This window comes from Magallana gigas, chromosome 7 (assembly GCF_963853765.1).
Source record: "Magallana gigas chromosome 7, xbMagGiga1.1, whole genome shotgun sequence".
NCBI classification, from domain to species: Eukaryota; Metazoa; Mollusca; class Bivalvia; order Ostreida; family Ostreidae; genus Magallana; species Magallana gigas.
Genome location: NC_088859.1, coordinates 30,004,956 through 30,028,479, shown reverse-complemented (window position 1 = coordinate 30,028,479; position 23,524 = coordinate 30,004,956). Strand labels below are relative to the sequence as shown.

At 32.6% G+C, this 23,524-nt stretch overlaps 2 protein-coding genes across 2 annotated transcripts; one reads left to right on the top strand and one right to left on the bottom strand.

Annotated features, from left to right (window-relative positions):
• Positions 1-1,887: 1,887 nt before the first annotated feature.
• LOC105331424 (pancreatic lipase-related protein 2) lies at positions 1,888-23,157 on the bottom strand. The gene is made up of 7 exons (XM_034456656.2): positions 23,059-23,157; positions 22,552-22,874; positions 20,310-20,541; positions 4,936-5,175; positions 2,681-2,784; positions 2,172-2,301; positions 1,888-2,015 (listed from the first exon to the last, which is right to left on the bottom strand). The coding sequence occupies exons 1-7, from the start codon at positions 23,093-23,095 to the stop codon at positions 1,903-1,905; spliced, it is 1,179 nt and encodes a 392-aa protein (XP_034312547.2). The 5' UTR covers positions 23,096-23,157; the 3' UTR covers positions 1,888-1,902.
• LOC117685789 (uncharacterized) lies at positions 9,822-18,977 on the top strand. Its single transcript, XM_066066102.1, has 14 exons — positions 9,822-10,089; positions 10,459-10,526; positions 10,685-10,762; positions 10,979-11,047; positions 11,431-11,644; positions 12,296-12,550; positions 12,794-12,894; positions 13,606-13,873; positions 14,179-14,294; positions 14,511-14,676; positions 14,810-15,093; positions 15,434-15,629; positions 15,912-16,255; positions 16,446-18,977. Exons 1-14 carry the CDS (start codon positions 10,014-10,016, stop codon positions 17,106-17,108), a joined length of 2,898 nt encoding a protein of 965 aa, XP_065922174.1. The 5' UTR covers positions 9,822-10,013; the 3' UTR covers positions 17,109-18,977.
• Positions 23,158-23,524: the final 367 nt, after the last annotated feature.

The window sequence follows — 23,524 nt, the reverse complement described above, 5'->3', positions numbered from 1 at the left end:
TGTAAATGAGAATGATATCATAAAATATCTATGCATAAATAAAATATTTTTTTTTACAGGAAAGGGTTGTTAAATGTGGTTGAAAACGAATTTTGATTTAAAAAAAAAAGATTTTAAATAATATGCAATTCAAAATAATACAACAGACATATAACGACATACTTTCATTGAACCACAAATAACAGATAAACCGTGATAAAGTCTCTGTTTGACCGATTCTAACAAGTTGATGAGGTCGATCTTTATATAGTGTTGGCGGATATTCCGTCAGTGAGTGTTTGTCTTATCAAACAGAAAACATGTGGATGATGTGTTGCAGCGCACTGTCATGGTTAGGTGTAAATACAAAATTTACAAGTTATCGTGTTGTAAATTTTCAATTCAAAATTTACATCATAACAGCACTTTGAAAAAAATACGCACTTCGAAAAACGAATTCAAAGCGCGTGTCATTTGGGACCAAATACATCAACATATTTAATTATCAAGACACTAAACGCATTTTTGAAAAATATGTTTAATTCACAATTTTTCAACTAGTTGATAGTATAATGATTTGTTAAACTAATGAATATGAAAGGCCGTCTTTGAAAGGGGGGGGGGGGGGGGGGAGGGGGGGGCAACCAAAGATCCAGTTCAACTAAAGGTACATTTTTCAAATCGACATTTTTCCTTCTTAAACGTATGATATTCAGGAAACTGGAGTGAACGTGAAAGAACGGAAAAAAGAATAAGCTTGGCCGTTTGCAATTTTAGATATCATCTCGTTTCTTTATTAAATTACATATATTAAGTATATTTTTATTATTTTATGTAGGATGATTTAACAAGTTCCGGAGGCGGATCTTTGAGTGGTGGTCACGGATACTCTATCCGGAAATCGTAATCCTCCCAAACAGAACGTGAATCTAGAAAGAATCACAGTGTTTTAATAATAATAATAATAATATATCATTAATATATAAAAATATAACTTGAATAATTAATTCTACTTGTTCGAATTCTTAAAATAAAATCTTTTTTTAAAGTAATTTAACATAATATAATTATGTCCTTCAAGTTTATATCAACTGAGAAATTACCATAATGAATTAAAACATACACTTGTAATTCATTCTTAGAAAGCTCGTTACCTCAGTAGAAACTGAAAGAAAAATAATGGCAGTAGGGACGCAAGTGAAGATACAAACTTACTTATTGTTAGCCTGAATATTTTCCACAGTAATAGATGTCAAAGTTATTTCATCTAGTACTCTTCCAAGTCCAAACAAAAATCCTCTCTTTTTTACATACACAACATCAATAGATTTAATATTCGCAAATCTTCTTTCCAAAATGACTACTTTGGCATGAGGCATTCCTGCTCTTAATTGTACCTCAGAACTGCAAAGCCAAAGTAATAAATTTAAAGAAATCTTCTATCTAAAATCCTACAACAAGATTCTCTGGGAATAAATATTCTTAAAGCAATATGAGCTGCAATTTTTATGTTGAAATTTTTTTTTTACGAAAATGTGTTTTTCTTTTAAAATGACTAAAAAAATCATGGTTTTAAATATCTGTAAGCTGTATTTTTGTGAGTAAAGCCTTTATTGGAGCAAAATTGAATTATTGTCGTCCTGTACATAAATTGATTTTGTTACATATGCCTTATAAGAGAAATCTCTCTTCTGACAAAAATTAATGAATTTTTTTTATTTACTTTATTTACCATAAAAGTTTAAGTTATTTGCAGACTTTATTTACCATAAAAGTTTAAGTTAAATGCAGACTTATCATACTAGCATGTTTCTGCAACAAAATAAAATTCTAAAAATTACAGCTCATATTGCTTTAAAAAAGGAAAATTAGAATTATCAATTTTTAAAACATAATATTAATTGAACCTCTGTTCGTAAAGGCTCACCCAGTCATATGAATTAGATGCGTTTGGCCAGCACTATCGTGACCTGTTAGTAGTAATTGACCAATGGAATCGCGCGTCCCAAACACTACGGTTACAAGATAATGATAACCTGCAAGAAAATGCTTTTACTTTATTCCGATGACTGCATTTTACTTAACTCTAAGTCACAAGAGGGTTTTGAACAGACTTTGTTGGTTTTGTACAAACCAAATTAAAAAATAACAGCACCTTTGGCCCAAACCTTTCCATGGGTTATTAAGTTTACCAAAGAAGGGTGCCATGCTGAGGGTGTCAAGAAACATTTTCCCGCGTCCTGAGTTTACGTCTGCGTTCAATCCAAGCTGGGAACAACCTACCCGTCGACACGTTCTGCATCCTCCGGAGCTAAACTTCTCCTATTATGTACATTGTATATTTATACATTTTTAATCTAAAAATGTGAGAACATACATGTATTACAAATTCGTATTAAATTTGTATGGATTTTGGGTGTTTAATTTCACCGTTGTTGTCATTGTTGTTGTTGTTTTAAATTTGGTTTGTTGGTGTTTTTTTTTAAAATCCAAAGGTTGATATGATTGATCAGATAATTAGGTTACAAACAACAAAAACGTAGTATATTTTAATCGCAAGCAAACAATGTTTTATATCATGATCCTCTACGGAGGGAAATAAATTTATTTTCATAATTATACGTTTTAAATGTATTATGTGTACATGTATTATGTGGAAAAAACCTGAAATCTAAACGTTTACGCCTGTAAAACCACTTACATAATTGTCACATGGGTATGCTGTTAAGGGACGATCAGTTAGTATAGACTCGGTGAAGTATTCGTGAGACCGGCTATGGCTACATGACGCGGCTGTAAGTGCACCTGCATTACAAAATATTTACATTCTACTGTGTTTTTCAATTAAAATTCTGTAATCTTTAAATGTCTTTAAATGCAACAACCTAATCACTGCGTATGATTTTACATGTAATTTACATAAGTAGTTCCCAAACATTGATTTCTATGTTATCGGTTTAAAAATGTATTTCATACCTGTTGTAAAAACACCATGTTTTACAATTATTCAATAATAAAGTTGATTTTATTGTTAAAAGCAAAAAGAGTTATTTTTCATGGATTATATTTTCATCCTCGTCTCAACAGTCTATAAGAGATAACCAGTTTAATCCAGTTTTATAAAACAGCTGTTCTTGCTGTTAAAAATCATTAGCCAGAAATCTAAGACTTGTGTGGAAGCATCCTCAGGTAGTGTAGAATCAAGTTTGTTCAAATCATGATCCCCGGGTGTAAGGTTGGGCCACACTGGAGGAGGGGGTGGGGGGGGGGGCATTTATTCATATATACAAATAAATAGAGAAAATCTTCAATTTAATTTTTTAATTTAATTTTTTCTAAAAAACCATTCGGTCAGAAAGGTTTAAACTTGTTTGAATGCATGTTCAGGTAGTGTAGATTCAAGTTTGTTTAAATCATGATCGGCGGTGGTAAAGCGGGTCCAATAGGGGATCAACTTATTCATTTGAAAATTTTTAATGATATTTCTTTAATGGAAGCTTCCTGAGGATTATAGTTTAGATTTAAATCAATGAAATAATGACCTCCAAACTAAATACGGGAACTCTGGAGAGGTTATAAAATCAGCATATGACTATATCTAAAATCAGTAAGAAATATTTTTTTAAGGATACAATTTAAAATATCATTATGCGTCAGAGTGTATTTTTAGCCGGGCTCTGCTGAAAGCAGAGTCCTGGCTGTAAGCAGGCAAATCGCCAATGTTACTATAAATAGCAAACTTCAAAAGTAAACAAAAAACCAAACAGCGTCAAAGTAAAAGCTTCCGCTATACCAAATAATTACACAAAGAGCCACTTTTTGTCAAAAGTGTTGGCATTTTGTTTCTTTTCTTTTAATTTCGAGAGAATTGTTTATCTTTTTCAGTTTTCTTATTAATAACGTGTTTTAAAAACAAGACTATGCATTTGGGAGACAAACAATGCGCACGAATTTCCATGAACTACCTTGCTGCGCGTTGAAGAAATGGGAATTGAACATATAACGCTTGTTGCAAAATTCAAGGCAGCAACTGTTGATTTTTTTCCTACTAGACAGACATATTTTTGTTTATTTTTGTTTATAGCCGCTTAAATTTGGTCGCTCTCTGACGCATTGCCGACATTAAAAGCATGAGAGAGAGAGAGAGAGAGAGAGAGAGAGAGAGAGAGAGAGAGAGAGAGAGAGAGAGAGAGATTTTCAGTCTTTACAACACAATATGCATAAAGACACACCAAAAGAGCCCGGTTTCAGTACTTCAGTACTTTGATTATTAAATTGTTGAAACAACGATCACTGATACATCAAAAGGCACCCGATGTTTAGCATAGGTATATGTGGTGAAAAATGTGAATAATAAATCCTTTTTAAACAAGACATTCTCTACTAAATTTCAGATAGTTTTTATTTAGTTAGATAAAGCTGATTTTATAATTGAACTTGTGGCTATTTTTGCTCAGGTGAGTTGTGTGGCCGTTGGGCCTCTTGTTTTACTTTAATGTGGTTTTATTTCATGATCGATAAAAAGGTTCCTTTTTATCATATTTTGTGATTATGTTTTACATTTATATATTGTGATTTTTTATAAGATGATGATTCTATTTTCATACATGACTATTTTTGTGATCTGGTTTTTTTGTTTTTGTTTTTGTTTTTTAATTTTTCATCATGGAAAAAAGGACATACAACATGTAACAAAAAAATTACTCCTTATCTTAAACTAACTTAAATATAATATAAATCGAAAACACCACCTGATAGTGAAGGAATAATTGTATTATATAAGAACACATTCGTATGAGAATGTCACCAATATTCAATGCACACGAACATTATTCCATAAAAACAACGGCAAATAATGAAAAAACAATTATATAATATACCACTGCAAGTTTGTAATAAACATAACACCGACATTCAGTTGAAAAAGAATCGATAAAAATAATACATTCTTTTTACCAGATAGATTGCGACTGAATAACTGTTCAAACGTCCCGGTGACAAGGTTGGGACATCCTGGTTGTCTCTCTCCTCCATTGACGTAGAAATCCACGTGACCTGACACCTCCATTAAGCCAGCACCACCAAGACGTATGGGCGCTCCATTAGTATGGATAATGTCCACAAAAACAGCATCCGAGGAATCTATTCTTACTCCTTCTGGGTGGTTTTCAAAGGCTGGTTTAGCTGGATCCAGTCCTAGAAAATATTGTTAAAACAAGAGGCCCATGGGTCACATAGCTCACATGAGCAACAACAGCCATAATAAAATCAGCTTTATGGAGTTTTTTGTACAAAATATGTAGTTGAACATATTCTGTATAAAATAGTTGAATTTCCCCCTTGGATATTTTATAATTGTTTATTATTAAGCCCCTTTTGTAACACGGTGATATAATAGCTATATTACATGTTGAGCATTGCAGTTCTCAAGAATTTCTTAAACAACTTTTTATAAAAGATATAAACCTATAAATCAAATTTTGAACCCCTTGCGAGGCCAAGGAATTGTCCAGGGGCCAAAGTGTACTTAACAAATCTATAGAATTCACAATTTGTCAAAATGCTTGTATATAAGTAAAACCATACCTTAAAACACTTAAGTACCAGTCCATATAAAAACCAGACAAACTTTAAAAAATGTGATACATGGTATATCATGAAATAAACTTTTACAGTGTAATTTGGATTGGACTTTATTAAAAAATGATATGTTTAAAATTTCAAGGAATTTGCTTAAGCGGTTTAGTAAAGAGAGCATTTTAAAGTATGCTGACTTTTTTCTGCAATGCCTATTATTTCTATAGTATACATAGTAGCTTTGGGTTTAATTTTTTACAAAGACCAGATACATGCTAACAAGACATGTGTGTAATATATTCATTTAAATGATAAACTATCTATTTCATATTAAAATTCCGTGGGCTCTATTACTAAAAGATTTTTACAACTGTCTAAACAATAGGAGTTTAATCCTTAAGATTATCTCCCTTTGTGACACTCTTCTGAATTAGAAACAAGATTCCGTCCATTAAAAATGGCAGACGACTGTCATCCAAATTATGCATTTAAAAACAAATGCAGTTTTTCTGCATTTTCGAACATCACATGCGGATTATCAGCGTTTTTCCCATCTGAAAGAGAATTTGTTCAAATTTCTGACTGTTCAAAAGATGTAAGTGGCAGAGGCGGATCCAGCAATTTGGAAAAGGGGGGGTTCCATTTGATGAAAATCAATAGGTGCAAAATTCATCATTTGTCTATAAACAAGGACTTTTTGAACGTTTTCCGTGCGTATACAACTGTATTTAATAAACATTTATCTCATCACTATCTATTTCACATCTATATCAACATTAGAGTGCATTGCATTATTGAGTGTTTTGCCTTTTTGGTTTAGGTAAGGAAGATTTGCATTATACCTACCCTTAGCAAAAACAAATCCATTGAATCTTCATTTATTTTTGAGTTATTTTCTGAGCATTGAATTTCCATTGGATTTTGATTAGTAGAGGAATCTACTTAACTCTTAACTGAGGTGCATGAGAAAAAAACCATTGAAAAAGCATTTAACATTGGTTTTAGATTTATTTTGCATTTATTTTTGATTGAACGTGGCTGGATTTGGCCGGAAAATGCAAATGAGATAAAGGATTTTTATGACATCACAGAAAAATGCAAAATCAATCAATACATATGTTATAAAAGAAAGCATTTATATGATGTCATTAAAAGATTGATTTGACATCACAAAAAAATTAAAAAGTAATACAAATGAAAACATTGATGTGATGCAATAAAACTCACAAAATAAGAGAAACTAAATGCATATTTACTCCAAATCTCTAATCATTAAAGAGGCTACAAAATATAATGAATAGTAGATAAAAAAAATCTAGTGACCAAAAAATTTATAAAAATTCTTCTAACAAAAATCAAACTTGGCCCTACAAATATTATATAATCATTAAAAAAGAAAGAATACCCTTTTCTTGACATATGAGAATACATTTGGTTTCCACAGTATTTAATACATGTGTATATATATTTATCAGTAACATGTCTCACTGCATAATGTACATGCCCCAAATTGGCAAATAGTGAAATAATCAAATCTATCTTTATTCTTTTGTACAGATATACTTATCTGGAATGTCTTTTGTAGAGTTTTCTGTTTAATCCAGCGTTAAATTTAAATCCAGTGAATATTAAAACAAACTATATGCATGTATAAACTTGACTCCAAATTTTGTCCCACATTAGATCTATCACATTTATCCACAAATTAAGGCACTTCATTAAACAAGTGTTGCTTTTCCTTTCGTCTCATGTCTCAGGTTTCCGATTTTGCTTTGTATTTCCTTGTTGAAGGTCTTCAGCGGAATTGGATCTAACGGCATTTTTTCATATTTAGTGTTCATGTACTCTGAAAGATATTAAAACATTTTAAAAGAATTAAGTTTTGTGTGTAAATGATTTTGAAAATAAAATCATTCATTCAAATGTTCAATGACAGAACACTGATTGTTTTAAATTCAAATAATCTTGATTAGTATTATTTGTTTATAACTAGGCACTTGCAGATTGCATATATGATAAACACCCACTTGAGCAGATTAAGCAGCAGATAACCCCCCCCCCCCTAATTTCCAGGTGAAACTTGAGAAGATAGATAGCAGCTGAGTCCATCATACATTGACTTGCTTGTTGACCTATATTATGTTGACTAAGAAAAAACTGTCCGATGTCATATTCTATATGTTTACCCCATCAATAATATCTTCTATAAACAGACTCACGTGCACAAAATAATTTACTGTGCTTATATATATGTGTGCTGATTTTGACTTTTTGATTTATCTTTGCATCTTTTTACATATACAAGTTGGGGTTTTTTTTAATTATTAAAGGGTATTTTTAATATTGTATGATATATCAGTTAAACATTATAGAATATACAAAATTACAAAGAATGAATTGACAAACATAATAAAAACTTACTTCCAGAGAAAACAATAGATCCATCTTATGGCATCTTCTTCAGAATCATTCTGCCATCATGCAATCTCCAATATCACTTGTCTACCACATTACTATACAACACTCCTGTCTCCATCATTTTAAAACTCAACAGTACTTTTTGCCATGGCATGATTGTACTGTTTTGTCCATAGGAAAGGATGACAAATTGCAAATCACTTTTATCAAAGATGGCTACTCTAAAGCCTGTAAGTTTGAATTTGATGAGAATGTGACGTAGAAGTAACCACGTGGTTTTTATCAGCATCATAACTCCTGCTGAGAACAGCCAACACTAATGACCAGTTACACGAATGGTCAATGATAAATAATGCTAACATTTCTACATGCAGCAATCTTAATTACCATTTATTTTCAAATAAATGCTCCAGAAAAGAACTACAATTTCAATCAACAATTTCTCAAAGGGAGCACTTGATGTTTGGAATTTTATTTGTATGACATCATATCAATCCAGAATAAATGCAAAATAAATGCATTGAATCTGTATTTCTCAAAACAATACTAATTCAATCGCTTCTAAATAAATGGTTTTTAGCCTGTTGAAATGTTTTCAATCAAAAATAAATGCTCTTTCAATGTTAAATGCATTTTCAAGACAAATAAAATCAAATTTCAATGCAAATATAGCATTTGTTTTTGCTAAGGGTAGCCTTAAGAAACCTAACTTTCCAGCAATGATAAATTCAGTGCGTCTATGCTTGATAGAAAAGAAACACTAAGAAACAAAACACAACTCAGACTAATTATAACAAACTATTAATAAATGGATATTTTGGTAAATTTTTTTATGTCTTTGATGTTTTTAAATTCTGAACTATTTATCGATTTTGATTTCTATTGATTGCCTTCTTAAATAAAGGTCTAAATGACATGATATGACAAAAGAATGGGGATAATTTATCTGCTGAAAAGATGGTACGTGTGTAATACAATGGTAAAAGCAATTGTCGTCCCAGGGAACTTGATGTGACCTCTGTAATGGGTGCGCTACATCATCCGGACTGGTACAGACGCGAGCATTTTTTTAAAAAAATTGAAAAGTTGTGCATTTTCATAATGGTTTACATATAAACCATTTACAAGGTATGTTTGTAACAGAATTTCCGATTCTTGGAAACAAAACAAAAAAGGCTTTCTTTTGTGTTTAAAAGTGGGTATGAAGGTAGCTAGCATTCCAGAAAAATAGCATAACCCGCATAAGCGGGTCATGTAGTTTTCTTTGTATTTTTCGTATGAAACGAAGTAAAACTCATCTATTATAATTATTTAGGTTAATTAACTAAACAATACATTTGAAAGCGGCATTTTAAAGTAAAACGAATGCGTGTACTTGTATTTGAACCGTTAAGTCGTTTTACTCGATGACTAATGTCAGTTCAAAACTGTACGAACTATATATTATTCGATTTTAAAAAAAAAAGAAATAGAGTAGAAAATACATTGTAAATGTTATTATAAATCTATAATACTGCTTAGTTTTATGTATTTTTTCTTTAATTTTCCACATGTTTACTCAGTGTAGTAAACACCGGATGCTAAAGGGGAGTACAATGTACTTTATTTCGATAAAAAATCGATAGGGTTTTTTTTAATATAAGAACAAAATTATGGGACGTAGTACGAAATTATTTAAATAAGCAATTTTAAAAGCATTTATTTGAGATAATTACAGTATTTCTATTATAAATGGGAAAAATTGTCTTTAAATAGGCATTAAACGCTTTCAAAAAAATTCATATGTCCCAGAGAAAGGGGGGGTTCCGACCCCCGGAACCCCCCCTCTGGATCCGCCAATGAGTGGGCATCTTAGGTCTTTAAAACTTGGACAGGACAGCATTCCATCTGAGGGACATTTACTTCTGCTCAGAATTGGATTATTTTCACCTGTTCTGAATAATTTTAATATATGCCCTAATCATCGTGCAAAACTCGGTGTAAAATGGAAAAGACACAGTGTGAAGTGTTCATATCCAGACCATTCTCACAATGGAAAGATGGAACGGCCAGTGACACCACAAATGTCTGGATTCATCCTTGAGCACAAAGGAGAGTTAGTGCCTGTTGGATCAGGTTAGTTTCAGGATAATTCACTCTCAATTTAAAAAAAAAAGTGATGTTCTTTTAATATTACCAGGATCAAATCCCCCAGGGGGTCTATTTTTTTAAACTCTCAACACTGTTCAAGATAAAATATTAATTTTAAAAATTGTTTTCCCTAAATTAAATAAAGGGCTTTCAAGATTAATTTGTGCAGATTGTGTTAAGATTGATTATAGATGTATAGTGTTATGTAAATATTGTTGTTATTTCAGAAAATGCTGTAATATGCTCTCAATATATTTACATTTACTTATATCTTTTTAAATTTTTTTTTAACCTTTAATTTAATAAGCAAATCTTGCCATTAAATTAACTTCAAAGTCTTCTTTTACTGTCCAGGCATTTGTCGGAGATGTAGATTTGAATTGTACAAGGAGATGGAAAATTCGAACAAGATTGAGAATGAAGTAAGATATGAAAAGTTGACACAGTAATATAAGAGGAATGGATATATATATATATATATGCAATTATTTCATTTATAGTTTGAATGTGGTTAAATTAGATTAAATTGCTTTGGATACATTAAGTTTTACATGTAGTTGTTAATTATTATATTTTACAGTTACCACCAAAGTGTACACATCCAGATGTATTGACACCAATAAAGATTGAGGACACTAAGGAAGTTAATGTAGATATGGTACACATGGATATTTTTATTTTAAAATCATCAATGATGATTTATTTTATCCTATATCACTGTATGTGTAATTTGGTTAAATCGCTGACAATCAATAATATGCATGTAAAGATAATCAGCTTTCCTTATTTTTTGATTATGTATTTCATGATTTTAATTAGAACCTGATTGATAAAATAATGGTGCATTTTAATTGAAAGTTTTATTTTTATACAGGAAGAAAACAATGAAATTTGGAAAACTGATGATCACCTGGAGATATTTTCTGATGAAGATTCAGTGGGTGTAAGTATCTGTGATGACTATACTTGAACTGATTACAACTTTGGTCGTGGTGTACTTATAAAGCATTGCAAAATCAACTCATCATTTAATTAACTTTTACTATCAAAACACTGATAATTTATTATATGAATAAAATGTACGACATAAATTACTTGTTTAATTTTTATTGGGCAATATTCACTTGACATGTACTAACAACATATTTATGATAAAACCTACCAGGTAAATGGATGTTAGTTTAAATCAAGTTAATATATATGTATGCAACTGTTTAAAATTTGTTAACAATGTTGACTAAATTACACTTATTCAGTAGTTGTAGTAAAAATATAGCTCTCGTTATAGATTTTTGGTTGTAAAACTGATTTTCTTAATTTTGACAGCTTCTTGGTTCTCAACCATCATCACAATCCTCATCTTGGAGTGAAGAAAATAACAACACTCTAGATATTTTCAATAAGGCTGTAACTTTGCTTGGACATGGGAAGATGAGCCCACTTAAATTCAAAGTACATCAGAGGCTGGACAGCCTTAAGCCCTCCACTACAAGATTGCTTAAGAGAAAAGCCACAGAAGCAGTCAATTTAGTTCTTGAGAGTATGTTTTATTTCTTTTTTGTAACACAGTTAATTATATAATGCTCTATTAAGACTCTCTCTCTCTCCCTCTCTCTCTATCTCTCTCTCTCTCTCTCTCTCTCTCTCTCTCAGACTCTCTAATAGGACTCTCTCTCTCTCTCTCTCTCTCTCTCTCTCTCTCTCTCTCTCACTGACTCAGACTGTTTGTCTTTCTCTTATTGGCTCAGACTCTCTCTCTCTCTCTCTCTCTCTCTCTCTCTCTCTCTCTCTCTCTCTCATATATATTTTAACTTTGAACTGATTTATATAATATCCTATCTCTCTGTGAATCAAGATTCTCTTTCTCATATTTATTTTAACTGATTCATATAATATCCTATCGCTCTGTGAATCAAGATTCATTCTCTCTCTCTCTCTCTCTCTCTCTCTCTCTCTCTCTCTCTCTGAAATAGTAGTAGTATCTCTCTATCTTATGGTGACTTTAGATCTGTCTTTCTTTGTCTCTTTTTCTCTCTCTCAAAAATTTTATTCATTTATATATAAAATCCATACTAGCAGTAGTAAATGTATATCTCTATCTTACAATGACTTGATATTTGTCTCTCTGTTTCTCTTTGTCTCTCATATATTATATTTGTGCTCCATATTCACAGTTTTTTATTTATTTTAGGTATAGCTCCAGGACAGGGAAATGAATTGTTAAAGCTCATTCACGAGCCAGAGCAGCAGCAAGAAACAAGCTCTAGCAAACTTGATCAACTTGTTGTTAAACTGTACTGTGAAAGCACAGACAAGGCTGTTAAGAAACGACTGTTGTCCATGATTGCTTGCTCTCATACAAAAAAACAGCTTCAGCAGATCATTCCCTCAGTCACCATGCATGCTATAAATGAGGCAAGGAAACATGCTGTTGAACATTCTGAAGGTATAGTAATTCACTTTCATCACTTTATGACTTGCACATGTATTGAATGTGTGTGTTATATTCATGCCAATGTGTGCTTTAAGAACATTATAAGTGTAATTCATTATTAGCTAGAAAACTGATATATATTTCTAGGTTTTTTAATTCCTTAATTTGATTGCTTCATTTTGTGCCCAAATAACTTGTGAGTAAAAACATGTTGAGAATTAGCTTTGTTAATTACATTTAATCCATTTATTACAGGTGCTGAGGTTCCTAAACAGAAACCAGTATTTCATAAGAAAATTGATCTCATGAAATTGGACCATGCACTGGATTTTATCTTCAATCCAGCATTTCATCAGGTATCTATTAATTGTTTTGTATGTATCATGCAGTTCTTTGCAATTATGTACCTCAATGTAATGATAAATCTGTATCAGGTCATGCAAATTAAGGTTTCACTCATGATTTCACTTTGTGTATGGCAGCTCTCTGTGTCTGCAAAAATAATCATGATTCTCTCTAACCAAAACCATTGGCAAAATGATTAATTAATATATTCATTTCAATTGAACTCCTTAAGTGCTATTCAATAAAATATGAAAATATAATTATAACATGTATTTCATGTATTTCAATTATAATAATTCAGATCATGAATGATGATCAAATAAATGTACTATAAACCAAGTATTATCCTTGTGTGATAAATATTCCTGAGTTCCAATGATTGCATAAAGTGATATGGTACCATTTAAACAAGTTTAAACTTTTATTAATATATACTTATTAGAATACAGTTACCGGCCAAACATGCCTGTGAAAAAAATGTGACTACTTGTTTGCAGGGATTAAAGAGGTCATTCCCCCCCCCCCCCCCAGAAAAAAATTATGGGGGTAGTAATTGGTTTACAGTAATTAAACAATCAAACATGTGCAATTGTAATTTTTGCAATTTCATTTATGCATGAACTCATAATACTTTAAATTGTGTAATTAAATATTGATATTACATGTGTAGCAGAGCAAAAAAGTGCAAGACCTAACTAGTATATATAACTTATATTAAACAGGTTTCCTCTGTTGGTACTAAAGAGATGAGACTAGAGGATGGCAGCATTGTGTCCATTCCAGAGGTGGTCAGAACAGTCTGGCACTCAACTCTGATCAAACTCTATCTGGCATATTGTGAAGAGACAGAGTTTATTCCTCTGTCTAGGTCTACATTGTTCCATATTCTTCGAGTTTGTCCCGCTTCAAGGCGCACAAATCTGAAGGGTCTGGACAATATAACAGCAGATGGAGAGAGCTCATATGATGTGCTTCTATCAGTAGTTGCAGGTTTGTAAAGTTTATTTTTCATGAAAGACAATACGTGTATATAGATTAAATTGCTAAATTCTCCTCAGCTTCCTGTAGAATTTATACCATAGTTCTTTGATATTGACTTTTTACACTTACGGTATGTGATGGAAATGTCACCAATCAAGGGAATGCTAAATGCACATGTATCTTTGACAAATTCTCATAACCAAAAGCGTGTTTCAAACAGTAAAGACGTTCATATCCTCTACTCTTACGGTGATAATCGGTAATATAATTACATTACAACATGTATTATGACTTCATTATGTACTGTATTGTAGATGTGGAAAAGTACATAACAGATGGATTATTGCTAATGGAACTGAAGGAATGCAAAGAATCCTTGGCATCCAGTAGAATTTATATGAAAACAGATTTTAAAATGCATTTGAAACAGGTATATAATTGCAATGTATTAAAATAATATGTTTTATTGCTGTCATATTCAATATGACTGTTACACTTTACCAATGTAAAATTAAGTGGCAAGTTTAAATGGGACTTTTTTAAATAAATTATAATATCAGATTTGATCCATTTTTGTTATTCATAATGGACTTGCTTAACTGAGGTAATTTAATTTAAATCAATTATTTTTTCTCTTTCTATGCAGACTGACCACTGCAGTGATCATTGCATTAACCATGCTCTAAGTGATCCGCTTGACATTCATTTCCAGCAAGCATGTACTGACCACCAACATGATGTTGGTTGCGACCGCTGCCAATTACTTCCAAAAGCAGTTTTAAATTTGAAGGAAATCCTGAGCAATCTCGCAGGTAATTTGCTATTAATGAATAATTCTTATCAATTTGATAAGATTTGAAAGTGAAACATGGCACTGAGTGTATACTAAAAATATTGAATTTTGTTCGATTGAGTTTGATTTTAAAATAATGATTAATTTGACAGATCTTTCCCCCAACACCAGAGAAGAATTGTTTATGGATATTGATGCAGCGGTAACAAAGATTCTTCAATGGAAAAGCCACATAATTAGAACTATCAATCAGGATACTGCTAGGACACACACACTGCAAGATCTCCAGCCTGGTGATATTCTTATTATTATGGACTGGGCCATGAAATTCTTACCAATTACATTTAGAGAAAAACAGAGCGACTGGTATGGCCAGAAGGGCATAAATTGGCACGTGTCTGTGTGCATTTACAAGGATGAAAACTCAAATTTAAAGGTGAGATTAGTGAGAACAATTTAATGTGGTAATTCTATGGCTATAGGATTTCTCATGATTTTTGATGGATTAAATGATATTGTTTGACAATAAGTTGTATTTTTACTTTCCAAGCAGCCTTGCCAATGGGTTAATAAGCATGCACACACAATCAGTTCAATCTGAATAAAAGTCATGTACATTGTACATTTGCAAATCAATATAAAATGACTTACAATGTAGTGATGCATTATGAAATCATGCATGCAGCATAAAAATACACATTGTTATATAAAGAATTTTAGGTCTACTCAATCTTTTAATGCATTACAAACTCATGTTAAGTTTTTTTGTTTTTTAGCATAGAACATTCGCTCACATGTTGGATGGAGTGCGTCAAGACTGGTTAGCGGTTGCCTGTCTTTTGGAAGACACACTTCATCATGTGAAACTGCAACTTCCCAGTACAACAAGGGCATTTATTCGGAGTGATAATGCCGGGTGCTACCATTGCGGCAATCTATGGCTTGCCATACCAGGCATTAGTAGGCGCACTGGTAAATAATTTTTATTTATCCTCCAAGTCATATATTAAAAATATATATGCATTTGTAACCTAATAACTGACACAGCAAATGGATTAAGTATAGTAAATGCTTTGTAGATGAATTAATTTTATGAGTAAGACAGGCAGAGAGAGAGAGAGAGAGAGAGAGAGAGAGAGAGAGAGAGAGAGAGAGAGAGAGAGGTACCTTTATTGAAGCAAGGCATCATGCAGTCAAAAGTTTACTTTCTTTACCATGAATACTATATATATTTATATATATAATTCATTTCAGGAGTGTTCATAGACCGCTACGATTACAGTGAGGCCCAAAGTGGGAAGTCCTACTGTGATGCTAAAATAGCCCACATGAGAGGGAAGTTTAGCAAAGTTGTCGCATCAGGATATAACATCCTTACAGCAGCCAACATGAAGTCTGCCATAGACCTGTATGAAGGAACAACTGGATGTCAAGCAGCACATGTTAAGCTCCAGGGATTTCCTCCTTCTACAGCTAAGTGCCCAATAAAGGGCATAACCAGGATTTCAAATGTCAAGTTTGAACCAAAGCATCTAACAACTTGGAGGGCCTTCAATATTGGCACAGGCAAGCAGTTGCCTATTGAACATGAAAACAATGTAAGTGTAACAATGTATGTGCAGCACTAAGCACACAGATTGTTTATTACAGTACACTGAAATGTTTATAATGACATCAAGCTTTAGAAGTCAAACCAGTTCAACTACTCTTACAGTTTTAATTAATGCAATTCAAACATTAAGGAAATCTTTCAAATACATGACTAACCACTGCATGTTTTAATTATAGGACCTGGCAGAATTAGAAATTATATCTGATTTTGTTTTGAAATCTGGATCAGTTGGGCACATTCAAAACCCCAAAGAGAGCAATGATGTTGTTGATTCTTCAGATGATCATGCTTTTAATTGTCCTGAAGCAGGATGTACCCAGATCTTCACAAGATACAGTGAGATGCAAAACCATTGCTTAATCGGCAATCACACTTACCAGCTCCAAGCAAGGTCATCTTATGATGATATAAAAATGAGATGGATGGATGCATGTTGTACACTATCAGAAGATACTCTGAAATATTCTAAAACCGGAGAAGGGGTCACTGAGCAAGTGTGTGTGCAGTCTGATATGGGTTGGGCTTTGAAAAAAGAGAGAAAAAGTGCTAGATTCTCAGATGACTTGAAATCATATCTTAGTGATATATTCTTGCAAGGAGAGAGTAGTGGAGCAAAGGTACATCCATCAGTTGTCGCTAAAAACATGAGAGTTGCTAAAAATGAAAATGGAGAAAAAAGATTCAGTGCAAACCAATATTTGGCTGTTGGTCAAATCTCATCTTTTTTTTCAAGACTTTCTGCATTGAAAAAAACGTCCTCCACAGATATCAGTGATGATGATTTGGATGCAGTTCTTTTGAACATTGCTAAGGCCGAAACAGCTGCAGAATTTCAGTAGGAATGACATAATTGACTGAGATAGAAACATTACTCATTTTGTGACAAGGACTGAAATTGTTTGATACATAGATGTATATAACTTATGCAAAGTGTTTTTATTGTGACAATATCTGTAGATTTTAAAAGAAAGCTGGGTGGTTAACACATTACTCATCAGCTCTTAGTAACCTTTAATTTTTAGATATGACGTGCTAAGCTAAAGAAAATCATTAAATTTCAGCTGGTGAACGTCAGTATTTTTTAAATATCTTTATAAAGAGCTCTGCCCTTTAAGAATACCAGTGAATACTATCTTACAATGACCTCAACCATCCAGCCCTGTTAATTCATTCTTGTTTTATGATAACATGGTATCATTTCAATTGAATTGATGTACAAGATTGTGTGTAATGGGATGAGGGGTGAGCAAGACTCCATTTTTAACGAATAATCTACATGAACAGTCTCTTCAGATATTATGTACGATAATAAGTAAAATTATTGTCTGATAATGATTGTATCGGTTGACCAATACACCACTGGGTAGTAATTTAAATACAATTTACATGTAAAATTAATACATAATTGATACTTTGACCAAAAACCATGCTGATATATTGAACCCCATGTATTTTCATATGAATATCATCCTCATAGTTCCTACTTGCTGAAATTCTCCAGAAGAACAATTAAATGTGGAAGCTCAATTTAATTTGTTTTTCATATTTTCTTTAATAGGATTAAATAGCTCAATCACAGGTATAATAATATAATTAAATTCATGTCAAACAAAAAATGTACATAGGTTATTAAAAAAAAATACTGTGCCTAATGGATTAGATAAGTTTTTCTCCTTAATTGCAAATTATTTCAAGAAATATATAAAAATGAACTGAAAATCTTGTAAGACAATTGCTCTGCATGATTTAGTGATCGATGTGTTCAAAATTTTAATATTTGGCTCATGATTGAAAGCGCCCAAATGTAAGGTATTGAACAGATATCACATTCTTACCATCACCTGCATATCAATTACCTATTGGTCTATTCAGGTGTGCTAAGTTAAACAAATTGTTAAAATGTCAAAAAACAGACAGTAAATGGTCTGACAAACCACTGGTAGTTAAAGAAAATGAAAAAAGGGCAATTTAGCAAAATTCACATTTTCGCAATTCTATTATATCATGATATTAGAGGTATTGTGACATAGTATTGATACATTTCCCAAAGAAAATATTATGCATAGTTTAAAACAAATGACATTGAACTTGCCTAAATGACCCTGGGTCAAGATGATGACACACATTCAGATCTTTTGCAATCTTTGACAAATTGTATGAAGTGAAAACTCCCCCAGTTTCTATTCACTGGACACAAATAATGCACTTTTTCTTCAAGTGACCTTGAACTTATCTAAATGACCTTGAGTCAAGGTCTTGTCACACCTCGGGCCATCAACAGTTTTTGTGTGATATAGAAATTCCTAATCATCATGTTACTCCAAAAGAAATATATGGATCAGACACTTTTTATTTAAGTGACCTTGAACTTGTCCACATGACCTTGGGTCAAGGACACAACACAACCTTGTTTCCTACAAATATTATAATTGGTGGAAAAAAAATCTTTTCATAACATTTATCTGATTTATGCAGTAAAACTTCTAAAATGTGTGTTCTTAAAGGGATTTGTTTGTATTTTCAGTATAAAAACAACCATTTTTTGTTGCCTAGCAACGGGCATATTAAAGAAAGAGCCCACGGAAATAAAAGTAGATATAATTATTTCATCTCCTATTTATTCATTTTGAATATACTTACCATGCATATTTATCTGACTTTTTTTGCTTTACTCAATTAAAATTGACTAAAAACTGCTTAAAACGCTGATTCAGCAAAATTTGAAAATGACCTATCTTTTGAGGATCGGTAGAAATAAATTCCTTTATCTATTTAATCTATTTTGGTGATGATTATAGTATATAATATAATGTCTTTAAGATATCAGATTTTGTTTAATCAGATTGATTCTTAAAGATTAAATTTTAACATCTGAAATGGTGATAGTATACCAAAACCATAGAGCAAATTCAGCTCCGTTGCTAAGGGAACTATCTTTAACTGATTTCCATAGCAACGTTTCATGAATTTAATTTTTATTTTACATACACTATATTTGGACCATAAAAAACCAGTATGTGAAATATCATCATAATCTGAGAACCTACATGTATCACCATTTGTCTGAATTTAATATGGACTGGTACTTAAGTTTTTTTTATCAATTTAAAATGTTTTCCTTTGTGAAATTGGACCCCGAAATTGGGCCCCGCCCTACTTCTGAGGATTTTGACTTATTTGAATCTACACTATCTATGGTTGCTTTTACTAAAGTTACAGCTTTTCTAAGGAAATGGTTTTTAGTAGAAGAATTTTAAAGATTTTATTCTATATATTCCTATGCAAAAATTCGCCCCCAATTGGGGCCCCACCCTGTCCCCAGGGATCATGATCTGAAACAAATTACAATCTATACTATCTGAGGATGCTTCCATACAAGTTCAGCCTTCCTGATTGGTTTCTAAGAGGAATATTTTTAAAGATATACTCTATATATTCCTCTGCAAAAATCCGACCCCTCATCGTGGCCCCATCCTACCCCTGGGGATCATGATTTTAACAAATTTGAATCTCAACTTTCTAAGGATGCTTCCTCACAAGTTTCAGTTTTCCCTGTCTAATATGGGTTTTGAGAAGAAACTTTTTAAAGATTTACCCTATATATTTCTATGAAAAGACGGGACCCCTTGTTGCAGTCTACCATACTTGGGGATGTTTCCACACAAGATTCAGCTTCTCTTGTCAGATGGTTATTGAGAAGAAGGTTTTCGACAACTACCAACACATTTTCAATAATTCTAATTAACTTCTCTTTAAAGAGGGCAGAGTTTGGTTGAAAATGGTCCAGTGGTTCTTGAGAGGAAGTCGAAATTGTAAAAAGTTTACAGACAGACGGACGCCGGACAGAAAGTGATGAGAAAAGCTTACTTGAGCTTTCAGCTCAGGTGAACCAAAAACCAGATCAGACCACATTATCTGTTTATAGAATAAAATATAGGGGAGTTAATTAAGTTTTGAAACCAACTTTTGCAAACTACACGATTATTTGGGCACGAAGGATTCCTAGGGATTTTTAGTGTTTTGGCTTGTCATCACCTTACCCGTGATTCGTCCAATTTTGCCGCCCACTTGTCTGCCCGTGGATCCCGCGGTGTGGGCCCCCAGGCTGTGACCTATGAGGTGGATGTCAGCGAGCCTCCCCCCGGCCTGGACCAGCCCCTCGATGATGAGCCGGGTCTGGGTGGCCACCATTCTGGTGTTGGAGACGGCCTGGTTGTAGTCGGGGGCCGCGGCTTCCGCCCCCCACGCCACGACGATTACGTTGTAGTCTCCCTGTCAATGAAATACCTTACGCATATCAAATGTTTAATTTTGAAGATCGGCTTCATGCACAAAAAAGGAATGGAATGATGCGACACGGTCGCTGTTAATTAACTATTAAATTAAGGCTTGTTTCATCCCATATTTAGATTATGTTTAGTGAAACGTAGTTAAGGGACCGACTTTGGTTTTTTTGTGTAACAACTACAACAAAAACTCTTTATTTTCATATCATATGTATATTGCACCGATATTATGTAACTGCAAAGTTTCAGCAATAATCCCTTATCTAGATAGTCCTAGAGAACTCTTAAAATACAGGTTCATTTAATTAAGAATTATATACTAAATAATCACATTTTAGGCACGTACACAAATTGTAAAAATGCAGCGATAAACATTTTGCTTGGATTGGGAAACAGTATTTATATTATGTGCAATGATTTAACTTATGATATTATGTGCAATAATTTTACTATAAGTTTTCAAAAGGGAGCATCTCAAAATATAAAAATACACTGATATTTTTTTTTGGAGTACTAAAAAGATTTAAAAGTAGATTAAGGTTTCGTATAATAAGTATTAAGGAAAATTGATATGTGTATAGTTCGATATTTAAAAATCCAATGTAGAGAAAACACTCTGCTGCACTGAATATTGCGCAATAAAGGCCTAAGTTGGCCGTCATAAGAATTACTTAAAATTTACTCTGATAAAGTAATCAAAATGTCTGTTTCATGCGATTACGTCCTGAACAATTTGATAATAGTATACAAAATACTGTGTGTAATATTTAAGGAATAAGGAATGATTCTTTGAGTATTATGAGGAGATAGAAGCGTTTTAACAAAAGCTTGCACTTTCTGTGGAATGTTACTTTCTAGTTTGCTCATCAAAACAAGCTGTCAGATAAGGTATCAAATCTATTATAAAGCCCGAATGATCAAATCTAGTATCATAAGGTAGCAAGGGACAGTTTCGGATAAAGTACCTGGTCAATATTTTTGTAAAATTGAGAGTTGCTGTACTTGAAGGCTTATGCGTGTTGCTAAAATTCATGAAATGATTTTTAATTATTATCATTAGTTAGAGGGGTGTCTCTTGTTGAAATTGATATGCAATATGTAGGCCCCATATGTTAGGTACATGAGAATCAGAAGTAAAATGCGAAACCTGCGGCTATGACTGTTGTGTTGACTTTACACAGTGAAATTGCAAGTTACAGACGGGAGGTAAAATAACACGAAAAGTAGGTGGATGGGACATTGTAAACTATACACCGCTAAGTTTCTGACATGTGATGGTGCAACATGCACGCGGTACGGAAGGTCAACCCTTTGCAGGGAATTAGCTGGGGGGGGGGGGTCTAAAAAGCTGAAAAAATAATGAAATATTGGCAAAATATGAAAGGGTCAAAATCTCATAAAAACAAGTATGTAGTAAATAGTAAATTTTACAGGTTTTGACTAGTAATTTTCTTCAGATATTGATGATTGGTCTTATAAAGAGTGAATTAAAGGTATTTGTGCTGAATGGGAACTGATGAAATTCTAGTTACAGAGTTCCGAAGACACGCTACAATGAATTGTATCAAAAAAAAACCTGTCCCGTGCCGCCTAAAGCCCAAAGGGATTTATGATAGATTTGGTCACGCCCCGACCAAAATTATCACCTCATAATATTCAAAGAATGAGTCCTTATTACTTATATTTATATAATTTTCAGTCATTGTACGAGTAAATGTTTAAATATAGGCAAACACCGCTGGCGCCCCAATTATACGTCGTTTGAAGTTATTGGACTGTATATTACAAAATCGATACGGAGTATTATCACAGGCAAAGACACCGAAAAATGTAATTATTTTCTTATGAAAGGTAAATGCCTATAAAGACTATGTTGATACAATCATATATCAAAGAATGGTTGTTGTCATTGAAAATTTTTGATATGCAACGAAATACTGGATTTTTTAATAAATAGAAGATAGCAATATACTAGTAAAGAAAGCATTTTTTTTACCTTTGTTAAAAGCGCGCGTTTCATTTTGTATAACCATGTGGTTTTGACTGTGTTAGCGAATCCATGGATAATGATCTTGGTCTGGGCACTGCTCTTGAAATGAGAGCTGACGACAGAGGATTGGGATACATAATCCAGACGGTCTGGATTTGATGGATTCCTCCGTGTAAACAGCAAAAACTCTGTCCCTATCTCCTCGGGCGAGCGTGGCAAGTCATAAGCAGCGTTGTCAAACGGAGGGAGGTTGTTGAAACAGCCGACATATTTGTAACACACTGTTTTGTTTTCATACGGGTTTTCTGTTGTACTCGTACATACAAGGGCTTTAAATTAAAAATATTAAAACTCTTTAATGAAATGAATTAGAATACCTACCATCTATTAAAAACACAATTGCTCGAATAAATATTATCAATGATAATAAACTAAGAAAAATCTTTCATCATGAATGAATTATTCTTTTATTGATAAACAGGGTTTACTCCCTTAATTTTTGATGATCCTTACCTACAAAAGTCAACAGGATTGCTATCTGTGCCGTCATAATGTGCACTATTTGTTATCAGAAGACGACACACTCCTTTAATCTTTTATTTCCTTCTAAATGTCAATCCTTTCGAAATACATGTACCATATATTTATTTATGTTAATACACAATATAACTGTACAGAGTTTAAAAAAAACTATAAAAAAAAAAGCGAGATGTTTTTTATTATAGAAAAAAATATTCATGTTCTGATTATAATTTATCTAAGAGGAAAGGGTTGGTCAATTTTTATGTTTCAATTTATGACAATTACGCCACCAATAATTTGGTGTGTGTTCTCTTTGTTTTCGTTTTTGTCAGTTAGAATACCACGAAAATTGAACCAATAAACCCCAAACAACCAGCCAAAAGAGAATTTACCAAAAGCCGACATAAGTTTTACAACACCAATGGTGTATATAATACGTCGTTATTTGTCGTAAAGA

Coding starts and splice junctions, on each gene's coding strand:
- LOC117685789 (XM_066066102.1), top strand. CDS start 10,014: ATGGAACGGCCAGTGACACCACAAATGTCTGGATTCATCCTTGAGCAC. Junction 14,295..14,510: donor TTAAAATGCATTTGAAACAG/GTATATAATTGC, acceptor CTTTCTATGCAG/ACTGACCACTGCAGTGATCA. Junction 16,256..16,445: donor CTATTGAACATGAAAACAAT/GTAAGTGTAACA, acceptor TTTTAATTATAG/GACCTGGCAGAATTAGAAAT.
- LOC105331424 (XM_034456656.2), bottom strand. CDS start 23,095: ATGACGGCACAGATAGCAATCCTGTTGACTTTTGTAG. Junction 5,176..20,309: donor CAAAATTGGACGAATCACGG/GTAAGGTGATGA, acceptor AATATTTTCTAG/GACTGGATCCAGCTAAACCA. Junction 2,785..4,935: donor ATTCAGTCGCAATCTATCTG/GTAAAAAGAATG, acceptor TTTGTAATGCAG/GTGCACTTACAGCCGCGTCA.